The 12811-nt window shown below is 52.7% G+C and overlaps 3 protein-coding genes across 5 annotated transcripts in view; 1 reads left to right on the forward strand and 2 right to left on the reverse strand.

Annotated features, from left to right (window-relative positions):
* Positions 1-241: 241 nt before the first annotated feature.
* Positions 242-6611, reverse strand: pigo (phosphatidylinositol glycan anchor biosynthesis, class O). Its single transcript, XM_076029035.1, has 10 exons — positions 5748-6611; positions 4999-5142; positions 4663-4786; positions 4408-4570; positions 4106-4303; positions 2322-3897; positions 1947-2150; positions 1682-1845; positions 1439-1509; positions 242-1172 (listed from the first exon to the last, which is right to left on the reverse strand). Exons 1-10 carry the CDS (start codon positions 6226-6228, stop codon positions 1043-1045), a joined length of 3255 nt encoding a protein of 1084 aa, XP_075885150.1. The 5' UTR covers positions 6229-6611; the 3' UTR covers positions 242-1042.
* A 217-nt stretch (positions 6612-6828) lies between these two features.
* On the reverse strand, positions 6829-10834 carry stoml2 (stomatin (EPB72)-like 2). Of its 2 annotated transcripts, none has more exons than XM_076029036.1 (10): positions 10675-10834; positions 9858-10010; positions 9674-9773; positions 9538-9596; positions 9354-9455; positions 8980-9114; positions 8740-8884; positions 8317-8396; positions 8103-8231; positions 6829-7634 (listed from the first exon to the last, which is right to left on the reverse strand). In XM_076029036.1, the coding sequence occupies exons 1-10, from the start codon at positions 10714-10716 to the stop codon at positions 7518-7520; spliced, it is 1062 nt and encodes a 353-aa protein (XP_075885151.1). In that variant the 5' UTR covers positions 10717-10834; the 3' UTR covers positions 6829-7517. The 2 variants fall into 2 exon arrangements, with proteins under 2 accessions (XP_075885151.1, XP_075885152.1); XM_076029037.1 differs by having other exon boundaries at positions 9858-10007; positions 10675-10832.
* Positions 10835-11787: 953 nt separating this feature from the next.
* The window catches only part of unc13bb (unc-13 homolog Bb (C. elegans)), a 40834-nt gene continuing 39810 nt past the window's right edge, over positions 11788-12811 (forward strand). The window contains exon 1 of one of the 2 annotated variants that reach the window (XM_076029038.1): positions 11788-12082. In XM_076029038.1, the coding sequence (XP_075885153.1) occupies positions 12061-12082 (22 nt within the window). In that variant the 5' untranslated portion in view covers positions 11788-12060. The remainder of the gene's footprint in view (positions 12083-12811) is intronic. The other variant, XM_076029039.1, reaches the window with a different exon arrangement.

Consider the following 12811-nt stretch of genomic DNA (forward strand, 5'->3'; position numbering starts at 1 on the left):
CAGCCCAGTTGGCCCATTAGAACAGTGTCGTCGTTCCTCCCCCCCCCCGCGACTGCGACGTCGCTCTCCTGACAGGCAGGCAGGAAGTGGGCGGAGCCCCGAGTCAAACCAGGGTGTGGCTGCAGCAACTCTCAGTGAATAATGAATGAAACGGCAGCTTCTCCTCCATCAAGTCCCTCATCGGTAAAAACCAAACACTGAAAACCGCTTTGCTCCAAACGCAGGGAAGACACTCTGGAGGTCAGGTAAAAAAAAAGTTTTATTTTATGTATCTTTTTCTGCTTTGTTTTTTTGTTTTTTTTTTTCCTCAAAAACAATAAAAATCCCCTACAGTCGATCAGTTTCATATATCAAAAAAAATGACGTCCCTCTGCAGGATGTCTCCGTGTGCTGCTGCTGAGGGGATGAATCAACTGACAGTGTTCGAGACTCACCAACTCACTCATTTGACAGTGCATTTTTGCAAGTCCTTGCAAAAAAGAACACATTTCAAAGAGAAGCGACAAATATGGCCCCCGTAACAACTTTAGGCACAGAATTAGCAAGAAAAGAAAAAAATTGACAATTTATTAGTGATTGAAAATGTTATTTCAAAAAACACACAAAAAATCATAAGAAATCAGAATCTTAAATTAAATTAAAGATCAATCAGAACTGTAACAGATTAGAAAAATAGAAAAAAATGAAAAAAAGAGTAAAGGGGAACAGCACTGGTATGATGCACAGTGCATTGGTGTCTGTGTGTGTGTGTGTAGACCCTTGTCAACACGGTGAGGTATAACTGAGACATTCGGATGAGTTGTGAACTGTTCACATTCAGTCGGGTCGGGATCCGAAGTCCTCAGGCTGATCGGCACGACACCGATGGAAGCCCTGTGGTTGTTTGTCATTATTGTCGTTGTTTTTTTGCCATTGTTGTTGTGGTCAGCAGCGGGACGTCACAGTGAGCACGGCCGGCCCGTGTGTCTTTGTGGCACACTGACCTCTGCTGGCAGCCTGTGGAGGTGCAGCGCAGCAGCAGCAGCAGCAGCAGTGGCGGCTGCTACCTGGACGCGTCAGGGACGAGCGTCTTGAACCAGCGGCTCACTGCAGCGTCCACTCTGAGCACCAGGGCCACGCCCACCAGCAGGGCGGCGCTGCTCACCAGGAAACCCGACGCCTCGAACATCAACCTGAGAGAGAGGAGAGAAGAGGAAGACCACAGTGAGAAGTCTTCTTCTTTTGTTACTAGCCTGCCTATTATCTATTTATTTATGTATTTATTACTATGTTATTACATGTATGTTATGTATTTATCTATTTCTTATTTGCTTCGTTCTGGATAAATCTGTATTTATTCAAGGCCCTTAGAGAGAGTGGTTGTCCTTTTACTGTGCAAATGTGTGTACCCTTCTTCAACACGAGCGTGGACAAATCAACGGACCAGTCAGAGACTCACTTGGGTGCAAAAACTTTCCACACCATGAGGTGCCTCCTCAGGATCGCCGCCGCACACACAGAGGCCAAGACCTGTGAGTGAACACACACACACACACAGAGCGGCATGTGTTTCAAATTACCAAGATAGGGCAAGGAGTGTGTGTGTACGTCAGCATGGACACACACACAAACACAGAGCCACTGCAGGTGTGTGTGTTGCCTCTCTGTATTGTTGTTGCAGCAGCAGCAGCAGTCGTCCTACCTGAGCTCCCTGGACGAACAGGTAGCGCGCCGCCAGCTGCAGGAGGGCGGAGCCAAACTGCTGGGGGCGTTCCCTCAGCCTCATCTCCATCACGGCGTCCTCTCCCTCCTTGACCTCTCTGACCTCTCGCACCAGCGGCCAGAAGAGCAGCAGCGGACATCCGGCTGCAACCACAAGTGACACTTAGCATTAGCATTAGCTTCTTCCTGCCGCCACCAAACAAACAAACAAACAAACAAACAAACAAACAAACAAACAAAGGTACCTGCAAACAGGATGTGCGAGGCAAAGGTGTTGAGGGTGACCAGCGTGGCGGGCAGTGCCGTGCCGGCGCCGTGTCCCTCAGGGAAGCCCACGAAGGCAGCAGCCCACTGGATGGAGCTGAAAGTGGTCATGTGACCTGTGGCATGGAAGAACTGGGAGGCGGCCAGAGACCACAACACCACCGGCGTCCAGGGCACAGAGAAACCTGGTGGGGAGGGGGAGAGATAGTTTAGAGACCTGGGGGGGGGGGGGGCATTGTGGGAGTTTAGGACCTGGGGGAGACAAGAGAGGTAGATCTTGGAGGGGCGGGGGGGGGACGACAAGAGGGAGTTTAGACGAAGGGTGTAGGTGGTGGTGGTGGTGGGGAGGGTCTGACCTGCTGGCGCTCCCTGCAGGCCCCTGAGGGCGGTGCAGGAGGCGTGGATGTGCAGCAAGGCTCCGCCCTCCAGCAGCAGCAGCAGGAATGCCGGCGCCATGGCGTCGGCGTGCAGCAGCAGCAGGCCGGCGGCTAGCAGTCCGCAGAGCAGCAGCAGCGGCGCCGAGTACACTGTCCCCAGTCCGTAGGCCTCCACGGCTGGGCCGCCGCCACCGCCCGCCAGGCTGCCGCTCAGCTCGCCGTCGTCCAGCGAGCGCCGCATGCGCTGGTAGATCTGAGGGATGAGGTGGTGCAGCTCCGCCTGCGGGCTGATGCCGGTGCTGGCTCGGTAGCGGGGCGGGGTCGGGGGCGGAGCCGCCACCCCTGGCCCCGTCCCAGCCCTGCTCTTCACGTAAACCGTCAGCGGGCGGAGCCAGATGAGCAGCAGCCCCGCCCCCAGCAGGAAGTAGGCGGTGCGGGGCAGCGCCCGCCGGGCCACACCCATCAACTCTGCCAGGCCCCGGAAGCTGCCTTCGGGCGTGGCGCCCACGGCCCAGTGCAGCGCCAGGGCGACGGCCAGCAGGGGGAGCAGCCAACGGGCCACCAGGGCGGCGCCGCCCGCCGCGTTCATGTTGCCGTAGTGGCGCAGGCAGTGGCGCAGCAGGTGCATCCACAGGCCCAGCGAGGCCACCGACAGCAGGTAGTGCAGGTTCCGCAGCCGGCCGTCCTGCAGGCGGGCCAGCGGTGACAGGAAGTGGGAGGGGCTACAGGCGGCGCCCTGTTCCTCACGGCAGCCGTGGAAGGCCAGCGAGGCGTAAAGTGCCGTCAGCAGGAGCGCCGTGGCGGCCAGCAGCGTGCCGCTCTCCCTCCGCACCACTGACGACGGGGCGGTGGGCGGCGGCGGCGGCAGGAGTCCCGCCCCCTTTAGAGAGTCGGCGCCGCCGGTGGCGGCGGGCAGCAGCAGCCCCTCCCAGTGGAGGCTGACGGGGACATAGAGCGCCAGCGAGAGCAGCAGGAAGGTGACGGCACGGCCCTCGAACACCACGTAGCTGTCGGACATCAGCGAGGCGCAGCGCAGCAGCAGCACCAGCAGCGGCACCACCTCCGCCCCCGCCAGCAGGGGGCGCCAGGTGCGGCGACCACCACGGGCGCCCCAGAGGAGGGTCAGCCCGGAGGATAGGGCGGCGGCCGCCAGGCACCACGAGGTGTCCATGGAGCCTCCAGATGGCAGCTGAGTCGCCGCCGCCGCAGCCGCCGCCGCACCGGCGCCGCTGGCAGCGGCAGGCGCCAGCGCCAGCCCGGCGCCGCCGTCGTCCCGCTGGGAAACCACCAGGCACAGCAGCACGGCCAGTGCCAGCACCGCCACGCCCGCTGCCATCTTGGCCGGGTTGAAGCGGGCCCAGGTGGCCCGGCAGGCGTCCCGCACCGCCGTCAGGTAGGCCTGGAGGGCGGCGGCCAGCTGGGGGTGGGCAGGGCCAGCCGAGGTGGACACCAGGTAGTCTGTGGAGAGGCGGGAGAACTGATCCTGCAGGACGCTCAGAGTCTGGGCCGGGATGTCCTGGGCCAGAGCGGAGTAGGTCTCCAGGAAGCGGTTCACCTGTGTGAACACACACACACACACACGCACACGCACACGCACACGCACACGCACACGCACGCACACACGCACACACGCACACGCACACGCACACACACACACGTGTTTCAAACTACCAATTTAGACACACAGACAGGCAGAGGAGGCACTGGGGGGGTTGGAGAGGTGGTGGTGGTGGGAAGAGTGGAGTGGAGTGGCGAGTGGCTACCTGCTTGGCGTTGATCCACAGCGCCTCCAGCTGGCTGAGGCCTGCGTCTGCGGCGGCGCCGCCGCCCTGCGATTGGCCGTGGGAGGAGGGGAAGAGCGGCAGCAGCACCTGGCCCACGCTGCTGTAGGGGATGGGGACGCCCAGCAGCAGCGCTAGCGTGGGCACCAGGTCCGTCTGGGGCACTAGGTCTGGATCGCTCTGTGACATCACAAAGGGCCTTTTCTTTTATTTTAAATTTAATTTTTTGGCCTGCTTCCTGAAATAGAGGAGCGAGACCAGAGGAGAAGCTCTCAACGCCTCACCTGCGATGGCGGCGGCGAGTGAAACAGCAGCGAGGGGCTGTAGAGGAAGATGGCGGCGTCGGTCTCCTTCTGGCTCTCGCCGCCGTGGTCGCCGCTATCCGTCATGCCGTGGTCGCCCAGCACCACCAGCAGCGTGTCGTTCTGCAGGCGCTCCATCACCGACCTGTGGAGACCGTGGCGGCGGCACTAGGTCAACCAAGGAGGTCGCCAGGAGTTACAGCCTTAGTCGTCAGAGGTTGTTGGGGTGAAACCCACCTGATGACGCCGTCCATCTGGGTGAGCTTGGCTGCCATGGCCGGGTGGTCGGGCCCGAAGCGGTGGCCGCAGTGGTCCACCCCCAGGAAGTGAGCCACCAGCACGTCCCAGTCGTCGCCCACCACTGTGGCCCAGGTAGCAGCAGCAGCAGCGAGAAGACCACGAATCAATCGAACCATCATCACAAGGGATGCAACGATACCGGTAAGAATGCCTTTCTTTATATCACACTAGGGAATTTGCATAGTTAAAGTAGCATATACAGTGCATATTCTACCACCAGAAATGTAAGATTTCTATATTTTAAATTATTGGTGGAGACGGGTGGAGACGTACAGGTGGTGTACAGGTGCTGCAGGATGCCGTTGTCCACCGTGTGCAGGTCCTTGACGTTGAAGGACGGGAAGGGCAGTGAGCGGTGGAACCTCCTGGGGAAGAGACTCTCCCAGGTGTCGTCGCCCATGAACACCACCCGTTTACCTGCACAGATGGAGCAGGAGGAGAAGAAGGTGAGCTGAAGATTAGCAATGCACCGATACCACTTTTTTAGACGGCGAGTAGAGTACGGGGACTTGCATTTCAGTACTTACAGTTACCGAGTAATTCATTCTTAAATTCAACATGTTTTACAATAACCAGTTTCACTGCAGTACAAATTCAAGATTGAGCAAAATCGTCATATACGTACCTATACAACTGATTATCAGTGTCATGTTACTCAACCCCGGTATCCGTACCGATACCCGGTGCAGGTATTGGCACATATTTTAAAAATATGAGTAGAGAACTCAACCCTGGTATTGGTACCGATACCTGGTGCTGGTATCGGCACATATTTTAAAAGTATGAGTAGGGTCATCAACCCCGGTATCGGTACCGATACCCGGTGCTGGTATTGGCACATATTTTAAAAGTATGAATAGAGTACTCAACCCTGGTATTGGTATCAATACCCGATACTGGTATCGGCCCATATTATAAAAGTACAAGTGGAGGACTCAACCCCGTTATCGGTACCGATATCCGAAAGTGTTTCAGGTCTTGATGACCCTGCTGAGGAAGGCTATGGGTCGGCTGTGACTCACCCGCATCGCCCAGCTGATGTATGAGGTTGTCCTCCAGGATGGCGCTGGACGCAAAGTTGTTGCCCACGTCCACGAAGGTGGGCAGGGAGCCGGTGGTGAAGCCCTTGATCCTCTGCATGGTGGTGGTGGGCGGGTCGGCGCGGAACGCGTACAGGCGCCCGTGCTGGGGCCGCGCGCGCACCATCTCATGCAGCACGGGCAGTTTGTTCTGGTAGGGCCGCGGAGACTCGTTGCCGGGCTCGAAGCGGGCAAAGTCAATCCTGAGTGCGTCCACGACGAGCAGCACTGCGCGGCGGAAGCGCGGCCGCCCGCGGCAGAAGTCGTGCTGCGCCGCACCCTCGGGCCGTAGAACGTCGCCGCACGTACTGGTGCGGTTCACCTCCAGCCTCACCAGCAGGAAGCCGCCCGCAAACAGGTAGATGCCCGCGGTGAAGAGGGCGCACAGCCACGCCAGGAGGCAGAGCACCCGGAGCCCCTGCATGGCTCCTGGCTGACCCGACTCTTGGCTCCGGTCTGTCAGACTCGGGGGTCCTGCATGGGGGCGGCCGGGGGAGCCGGTATTTCTATAAATATATGTCAAAAAAGTTCAACCGGAAGCGGCAGGTGCGTTGACGCGAGCCCGCTGACCCTCCGGAGCTTCTGTTAGCTTAGTTAGCCGCGGCTAGTTCTTCCCTTCCTCGCTGACCTTGTGGCAGCAGAGACCGCCCCCAGACCCCGCCCGCTGATGCCGTGCTGTGGGTGCAGGTGTCTCAGGTGAACATGGAGGTGACTGGTGACACCCCCCACCCACCTGAACCGCTCACCTTCATCCGGGGGACACCGGTCGGTGCAGCGGCTAGCACTAAGAATACGCCGGCAGGAAGGAACTGTAGTGCACATGGGCACCGCGGCGGAAGCGCACGACGGGACAATTTCAATGTAACACACGGGGAAGTTGAAGCCCTCAACACGGACTTCTAGGCAATGGTTTAAGGACTAAAACGAGACGTATTTCTGTGTATACTACTACTAGTACTAATAATAATATAAAACAACATAAACTGTGTTTTCTTTATTCATAAAAAAGTCATTTTTACTCCACTTTAAAATTATCGTTTATTTTATGGACAAGTGCTTAACAACATTTTGTCTACCACGTCATTCACCTACTGACATCTCAGCACTGTTAAGATCTTTGTGATTCATCTTTTGAGATTCATTTTTTTGGGCAGAAAACAAGGAAAAGCAATAAATAAATCTAACTGGACACAAGTGATAACCTGCAGTTCCAAGGGGCCACAAGAGTTACTGGCAAGATACAATGGGATTTATTTTTTTTAACAGGGCACAACTTCTGCAGACTACCAGGGTTGTGGGAACTGAAATTCTGAACTGAACCTCTTGAAAGTTCACTGGTCACCAACTCTGAGGAACCAGTGTGCGACTGTTAAAGGAAAATAAACAAAGCAACATGGAAACCTGACAAACAGCTGAAACACTGAAGCTGAATTGTCCCAATCACCCGAAAGCTTTGATGTTCCCGGCTCCTAAACCCTGCCTTTACGTGTCCCCACTTTTATTTATTTTTTTCTCTTGAACGTTAAACAAACACAAACCATCATCGGTGAAGAGTGAAAATGCTTGCAAAGAGATTCTTGAGAGAGTTGGATGGGAAAAGTCCTTCTCCGGCTGTCCCTGCTGCAGAAGATGACCGTGGCCGCCGCCGCCGCTTCAGAGCGATGATGAAACACAAAACTGCTTTGTTCTGAGTCCAAGACGCAGAGTGCTTCACTACTGCTGCTGCTGCTGCTGCTGCTGCTTCTCCAGCTCCTCGCTCTTCCTCTCCTCCTCCAGCTCCACCGCCGCTCCCGGCCTGGGCTTTGCCAGTGTGCTGTAGATGGTCATGGCCTGAGCACAGGAGCGACAAATGGAACGTTTCAAGTCTTGTCCATTCTAAAGCAGCTAGCGTTTCTCAACTGGTGGGTCGCGGAGCTGATTTGATTGGGTCGTGGCAGCGAGGGCGGGTTCCCTCTTTTTTATACATATATAAAAAAAGGGATTTTAAAACAGTTTGGACACACCTGTTTCTTCTTTAGATTTACTACTTTCTACACTGTAGATACAGAAAGAAGACATCACATATATGACCAAGATATGTGGATTAATGTGGCAAAAGAAAAATGGTAACAGTAAATGGTCATGAAAATGAAAGAAAAACTATTAAATCAGAGGTATGTGTCCAAACTTTTGACCGCAACCTCATGATAAGGAAAAAAAATGTGGGTCCTGAGACTCCACCAGTTGAGAACCACTGTTCTAAGGCGAAGTAAAGTTGTGGCGGGCAAGGAGGAAGCGGCAGCAGCGCCTGCCTCTTACCTGTGTGACCATCCCGCTGACGTCGCCAGTGCTCGTGGGCAGCAGGACGGTGTTGGACTCTTTGGCCAGCTTGGAGAACGCCGACACGTACTGCTCGGCCACGCTAAGCGAGGCTGCTGCATCGCCGTTCTGCACGAGCACAACCCAGTCAGCACAAATGGAAAGCCCCCACAGTCCCCGGTGGCCACGTCGGCAAACTGCAACCGCCACTCACCTGCTGGGACAGCGCTTTTGACAGGACGTGGATAGCCTGGGATTTGGCCTCGGCCTTTGCCAAGATGGCCTGAGCTTCGCCTGGAATTGAATTGAATTCCTTTATTGTCATGATACAAGTACAACATTTTTTTGTGCCTTTCTTTGGTGCATACAGTAAATTTATTTAATTTGAATTAATATGATTTTCCTTCTTTTGCACTATATTGTTGCTGTAATTATGCAAATCTTAATCTTAATATAGGATCTTCTTCTTGTTCTTCTTCTAATAAGCAATGAATACTAGTGTGGACGTAAGGGGCATAAAGTGACATTTTCCACAACAGGCAACATTTCAGGCACCTTCTTCATCTCCTTCACCTGCCAGCAGTGAGGAGAAACGGGGGGGATATACAGTAACCAGGAGGCTGCTCCAAACACCCACCAGTAGCTCTGTTGATCTGCTCCGCCTTTTCACCCTCCGACGCCAGAATCTGCGCCTGCTTGCAGCCCTCAGCCACATTGATGGCCGCCTCCCGGGTGCCCTCCGACTCCAGCACCGTGGCTCTCTTCTTGCGCTCGGCTTCCACCTGCACGGGCGCCGAGTCGAAGATGTGAGTCCGGCAACAAACGGCTAGATAAACTGAAACAAAACGGAATAAAACACATAAGAATAACGGCCCACCTGCATCTGCATGGACTCTTTGACGCGCGGCGGCACGTGGATATCTTTGATTTCGTATCGCAGGCAGCGTATCCCCCACTCGTCCGACGCCTGGTTGATGGAGTGGACAATGTTGGAGTTCAGGGACTCACGCTCCTGCAAGAGGCCAGACAGGACATTCAACTGTGATTTTGTCCTCACGTGACTTGAATGTTTCTTGTTCTCGAGTTGAATATTTCTTTTAATTACTGCGTGGTTTCTTTTTGTATTGTTTTTAGTGCTGCAACAATGTCGTTTTCCAATTTGGGATCAATAAAGTGCACCTACTGTTCTATTCTATTCTACTCTACGTGCCGACAGAAATGCGATCGTGCCGCTATCGTTGTCGCTCTTACCCTGAACACTTTGTCCAGCGTGAGTTTCCCCAGCTCAGAGCGCATGGTGGTCTGTGCCAGCTGCGTGACTGCGTACTCTGGGTCCTCCACGCCGTAGCTGGCCTGCCAAGAGGACGGGGGAGTGACATTAAATTTAATCAGAGCAAAGCAGAGCACACGGTGGGGCGAATCTCTGCCCACATACCTTGAAAGGGTCCAGGATCCTCAGGTAGAGCACGCCGTCGATCTGCAGCGTCACATTATCTGTAGGGGAACAAAGCAGAGTCAACCACGGCGGCCGTCCCAGTTGCCAGTGGCACTAGACTCTCGCTCAAACGCACCCAGAGAGACGGCGGACTGCTCCGGCACGTCGATCACAATCTCCTTCAGACTTTGCACGTAGCGGATCCGGTCCAGGACGGGAATGAGGAAGTTCAAGCCCTGTCGCACAAACACAAGCAAAAGCCTCGTTTACTGGGTCTTGGCAGCAGGGTCCAAGACTGAGAGGTGAGAGGTGACACCTACCGGCTCCAGGATGCGGTGGAAGCGGCCCATCCTCTCCACCACCCAGGCCTCCTGCTGGGGGACGAACAGCACCACGGTGTTCATGGGAAGGCTGGAGGCCCAGCGCTGCTGAGCCGGCGTGACCCACAACCTTGGCGTGCTCCGCTGGCTCTGCTGCACACAAACGTCCATCAGTACGACTGCAAATGTGCAACTAATGTAAGTAAATCAATTGATTTAATTTCTTTTTCGCCAAAGCCTCAGTATTTCTTGGCGAGAAAACGTGGAAGTGAAGCTAGTTTTTTTTAACTTTTTTTTTTAAAGCTTAAATAATGCTGTAGGAACTGGAAAAACATGCTTTAGTCAAACATAATTAATATTTTATTTACTTATTTGTCATTTTAAGTATGGATAGTTCACTAAGGCACAACTACAGTAGGTAGTAGTAAGTTTAAATAATGTGTTAAAATTTTCAGGCAGACTTTGGAGCGCAACCCCGTGTTTGCTGCCGGTTAATTAGTTTATGAGTTGGGTTTTAGGTGAGGTGTCAGGCTTCAAGTTGTCGAAAACCGTTTCACGCAGAGGGGTATAACTTTCGGTTAATAAATATTGACGCATGAGGATGTTGAAGATCAATCACACCCTCGTTCAACCCCCCCAAAACAAACAAACAAACAAACAAACACTTGTTGCTGATACAGATATTAATTCTAATTCAAACGTCACAAGAAGGACAGTGTGGTCCTGCCATTCAGTCAATCAGCGACACCCCCGGAAGAAGCGGACGGTCTCGGTTCGAGGTGGCCGGCGGGCCGGAGTGACCCGAACGGCGATTTACCTGCAGGAGGATCCCGCCCGCCCGACACAGGCTTCGGAGCATCCTTCAGGAAAAGTTTGGCGCTTGTTCCAGGGGATTCGTCTCAGAGAAGCGGCGCCTAAACTCATGTGTGACCCTTTGCCGATCAGACAGGAAGTGGGAGTTACATCAGTGGTGCAACGGTGATAAACGTCCGGCGCCCAGCAGGAAATATACGAGAGACGGCTGGCCCCCGAAAGCACAATATGTTTAAAAACAAACAAAACTGACTAAACTGAATTCTACCTTTTAAACATATATACACAAGAAAAAAAAAACAAAAAACAAAAAAAACCAAACACATTGTGAAGTCGAATATTAGTGGGCTTTCAATTCTCACACTTCATATTTTTTCAAAACGAAATTTTAAAAGAAAAAACAACAACAAACATCAGTGTATTCTCTCGGAATACCTTGCAGATACATTTCGCGAGATACAAACACACGTTGCTTCTGTTCTTTTTGACGTCCGTATTTCAAACATTTAACAAATACCTTCGCAATTGGTGTATTGAAGCCTTTTAGACACAGGGTGGCGCTCAGCTTCAGTAAATGGTAAATCCAATCGCGTATTTAGTTGCCCTCAATAAGTACGCGTTAAATCTTAAGGGCTCTTATATGGAATCCATTGATTTATTAAATAAATGATCTTCGCCATTGTATTCAATTGTATTTAGAACTTTCCTCTCAAGAAAAACAACACCAGACAACAAGCAACTCCACAAACATTTTAAATAAATAAATAAATAAATATATATATATATTTATATAAAAAAACAAAAAACAAATATACAACATAAAAAGTGCATAAAGTGCATTGTGTGTATATAGGAGCAAAACGGTCCTGTTAAAGCTAAATATGAAACGTAAATCCAAACAAACTGTGAGTGAATAAATATCATTTAAAACACAGCCTTCTATTCTATTCTATTCAATTCTATTCTTGTCTGGTATATTCTATTCTACTCTCACAACAGGTTACAGGTGGTACATCCCTTTTCATTGCGACCCCTGGCTTGGCGCTTGGGCCCCGCCCGTCTACGCCCCTCCCCTCAGGAGCCTCTGTCATTGGTCAGGCCGGACGCCAGTCACAGGTGCCCCGCCGCGGCCCCTCCCGCCCGCTGCCACCGCCGCCGTCCCGGGGCTCGCTCGGTGGCCAGCAGGTCGAGGCGGCAGTGTCCGGCGCATCGAGTGGTGGCCACGGTTCCAGGAATGGCCGGGGCGGGGGTCCGCGTCCGGCCTCACACACCCGCCAGAGGACACCGACGTGGAGCCGAGTAGTGACCGGACAGAGGAGCACCGACACGGTCAACCTCCTGCTGAGAGCCGAATCACTTTGACGAGCGAGCGTTGAGCCAAACTGCTGCCATGTCGCTGCTGTGTGTCAGAGGTAAAGTTTCCTTCTTTTTCGATTAATTCGAAAGTAACTTTCACTGATTCACCCCCCCCCCCCCCCCCCCCAACACACGCACACACACACTGATAAAGTCAATGAAATCTGACTGAACTGGGTTTTGCTGAACCGCCGGAAGGAATCACTTTCTCCTGCTTGTAAAACTACAATCAGGAGTTGTTTTTTTCTTAAATTGAAAATAAAAACAAACAAACCTCAGACTAAGGTAGCTCTGTAAGTTTTTTTTTTTTTTTTTTTTTTCCCTGTTATTGTGTTATCTGGCCAAAACCTGCTGGGTTATCAGGGGCCTGTGTTGAGGTTCCAGCTGTTCCAACACGGACACCTGCCCAGGGTGGGGTGCAGCCTGGCTGGACTGAGCACACAGCAACCAGCAGCTTTTGTCACAGGTCGAGTTTCCTCTGGTGAAAAATTGTAAAACAGCATTTTGATCGAGCCCGGCCTCCTTCCGACTGAAATGGCACTGATAATCAATCTTTTGTTGGTTGGTTGATTTGTGAGCTACTAGCCCAGAGGAAACCTGCTAGAAGATGCTGTGCTCCTTCCCACTCCTTGCCAAATAGGTCACTTATTTTTTTGTTTTTTTTTTAATTTTGCTTCCTGAGATTTTTTTTTTACTACATTATATTAAGGAATTGTTTTAATCATAGTTTGGAGGCCTTGTCAAATTTGCAAATTCAAAATAAACTATATCCATGAATATATAAG

Source organism: Nelusetta ayraudi, unplaced genomic scaffold (assembly GCF_046127955.1).
Source record: "Nelusetta ayraudi isolate G7.1 ecotype Tasmania unplaced genomic scaffold, CSIRO-AGI_Nayr_v1 ptg000026l, whole genome shotgun sequence".
Taxonomy (NCBI): domain Eukaryota; kingdom Metazoa; phylum Chordata; class Actinopteri; order Tetraodontiformes; family Monacanthidae; genus Nelusetta; species Nelusetta ayraudi.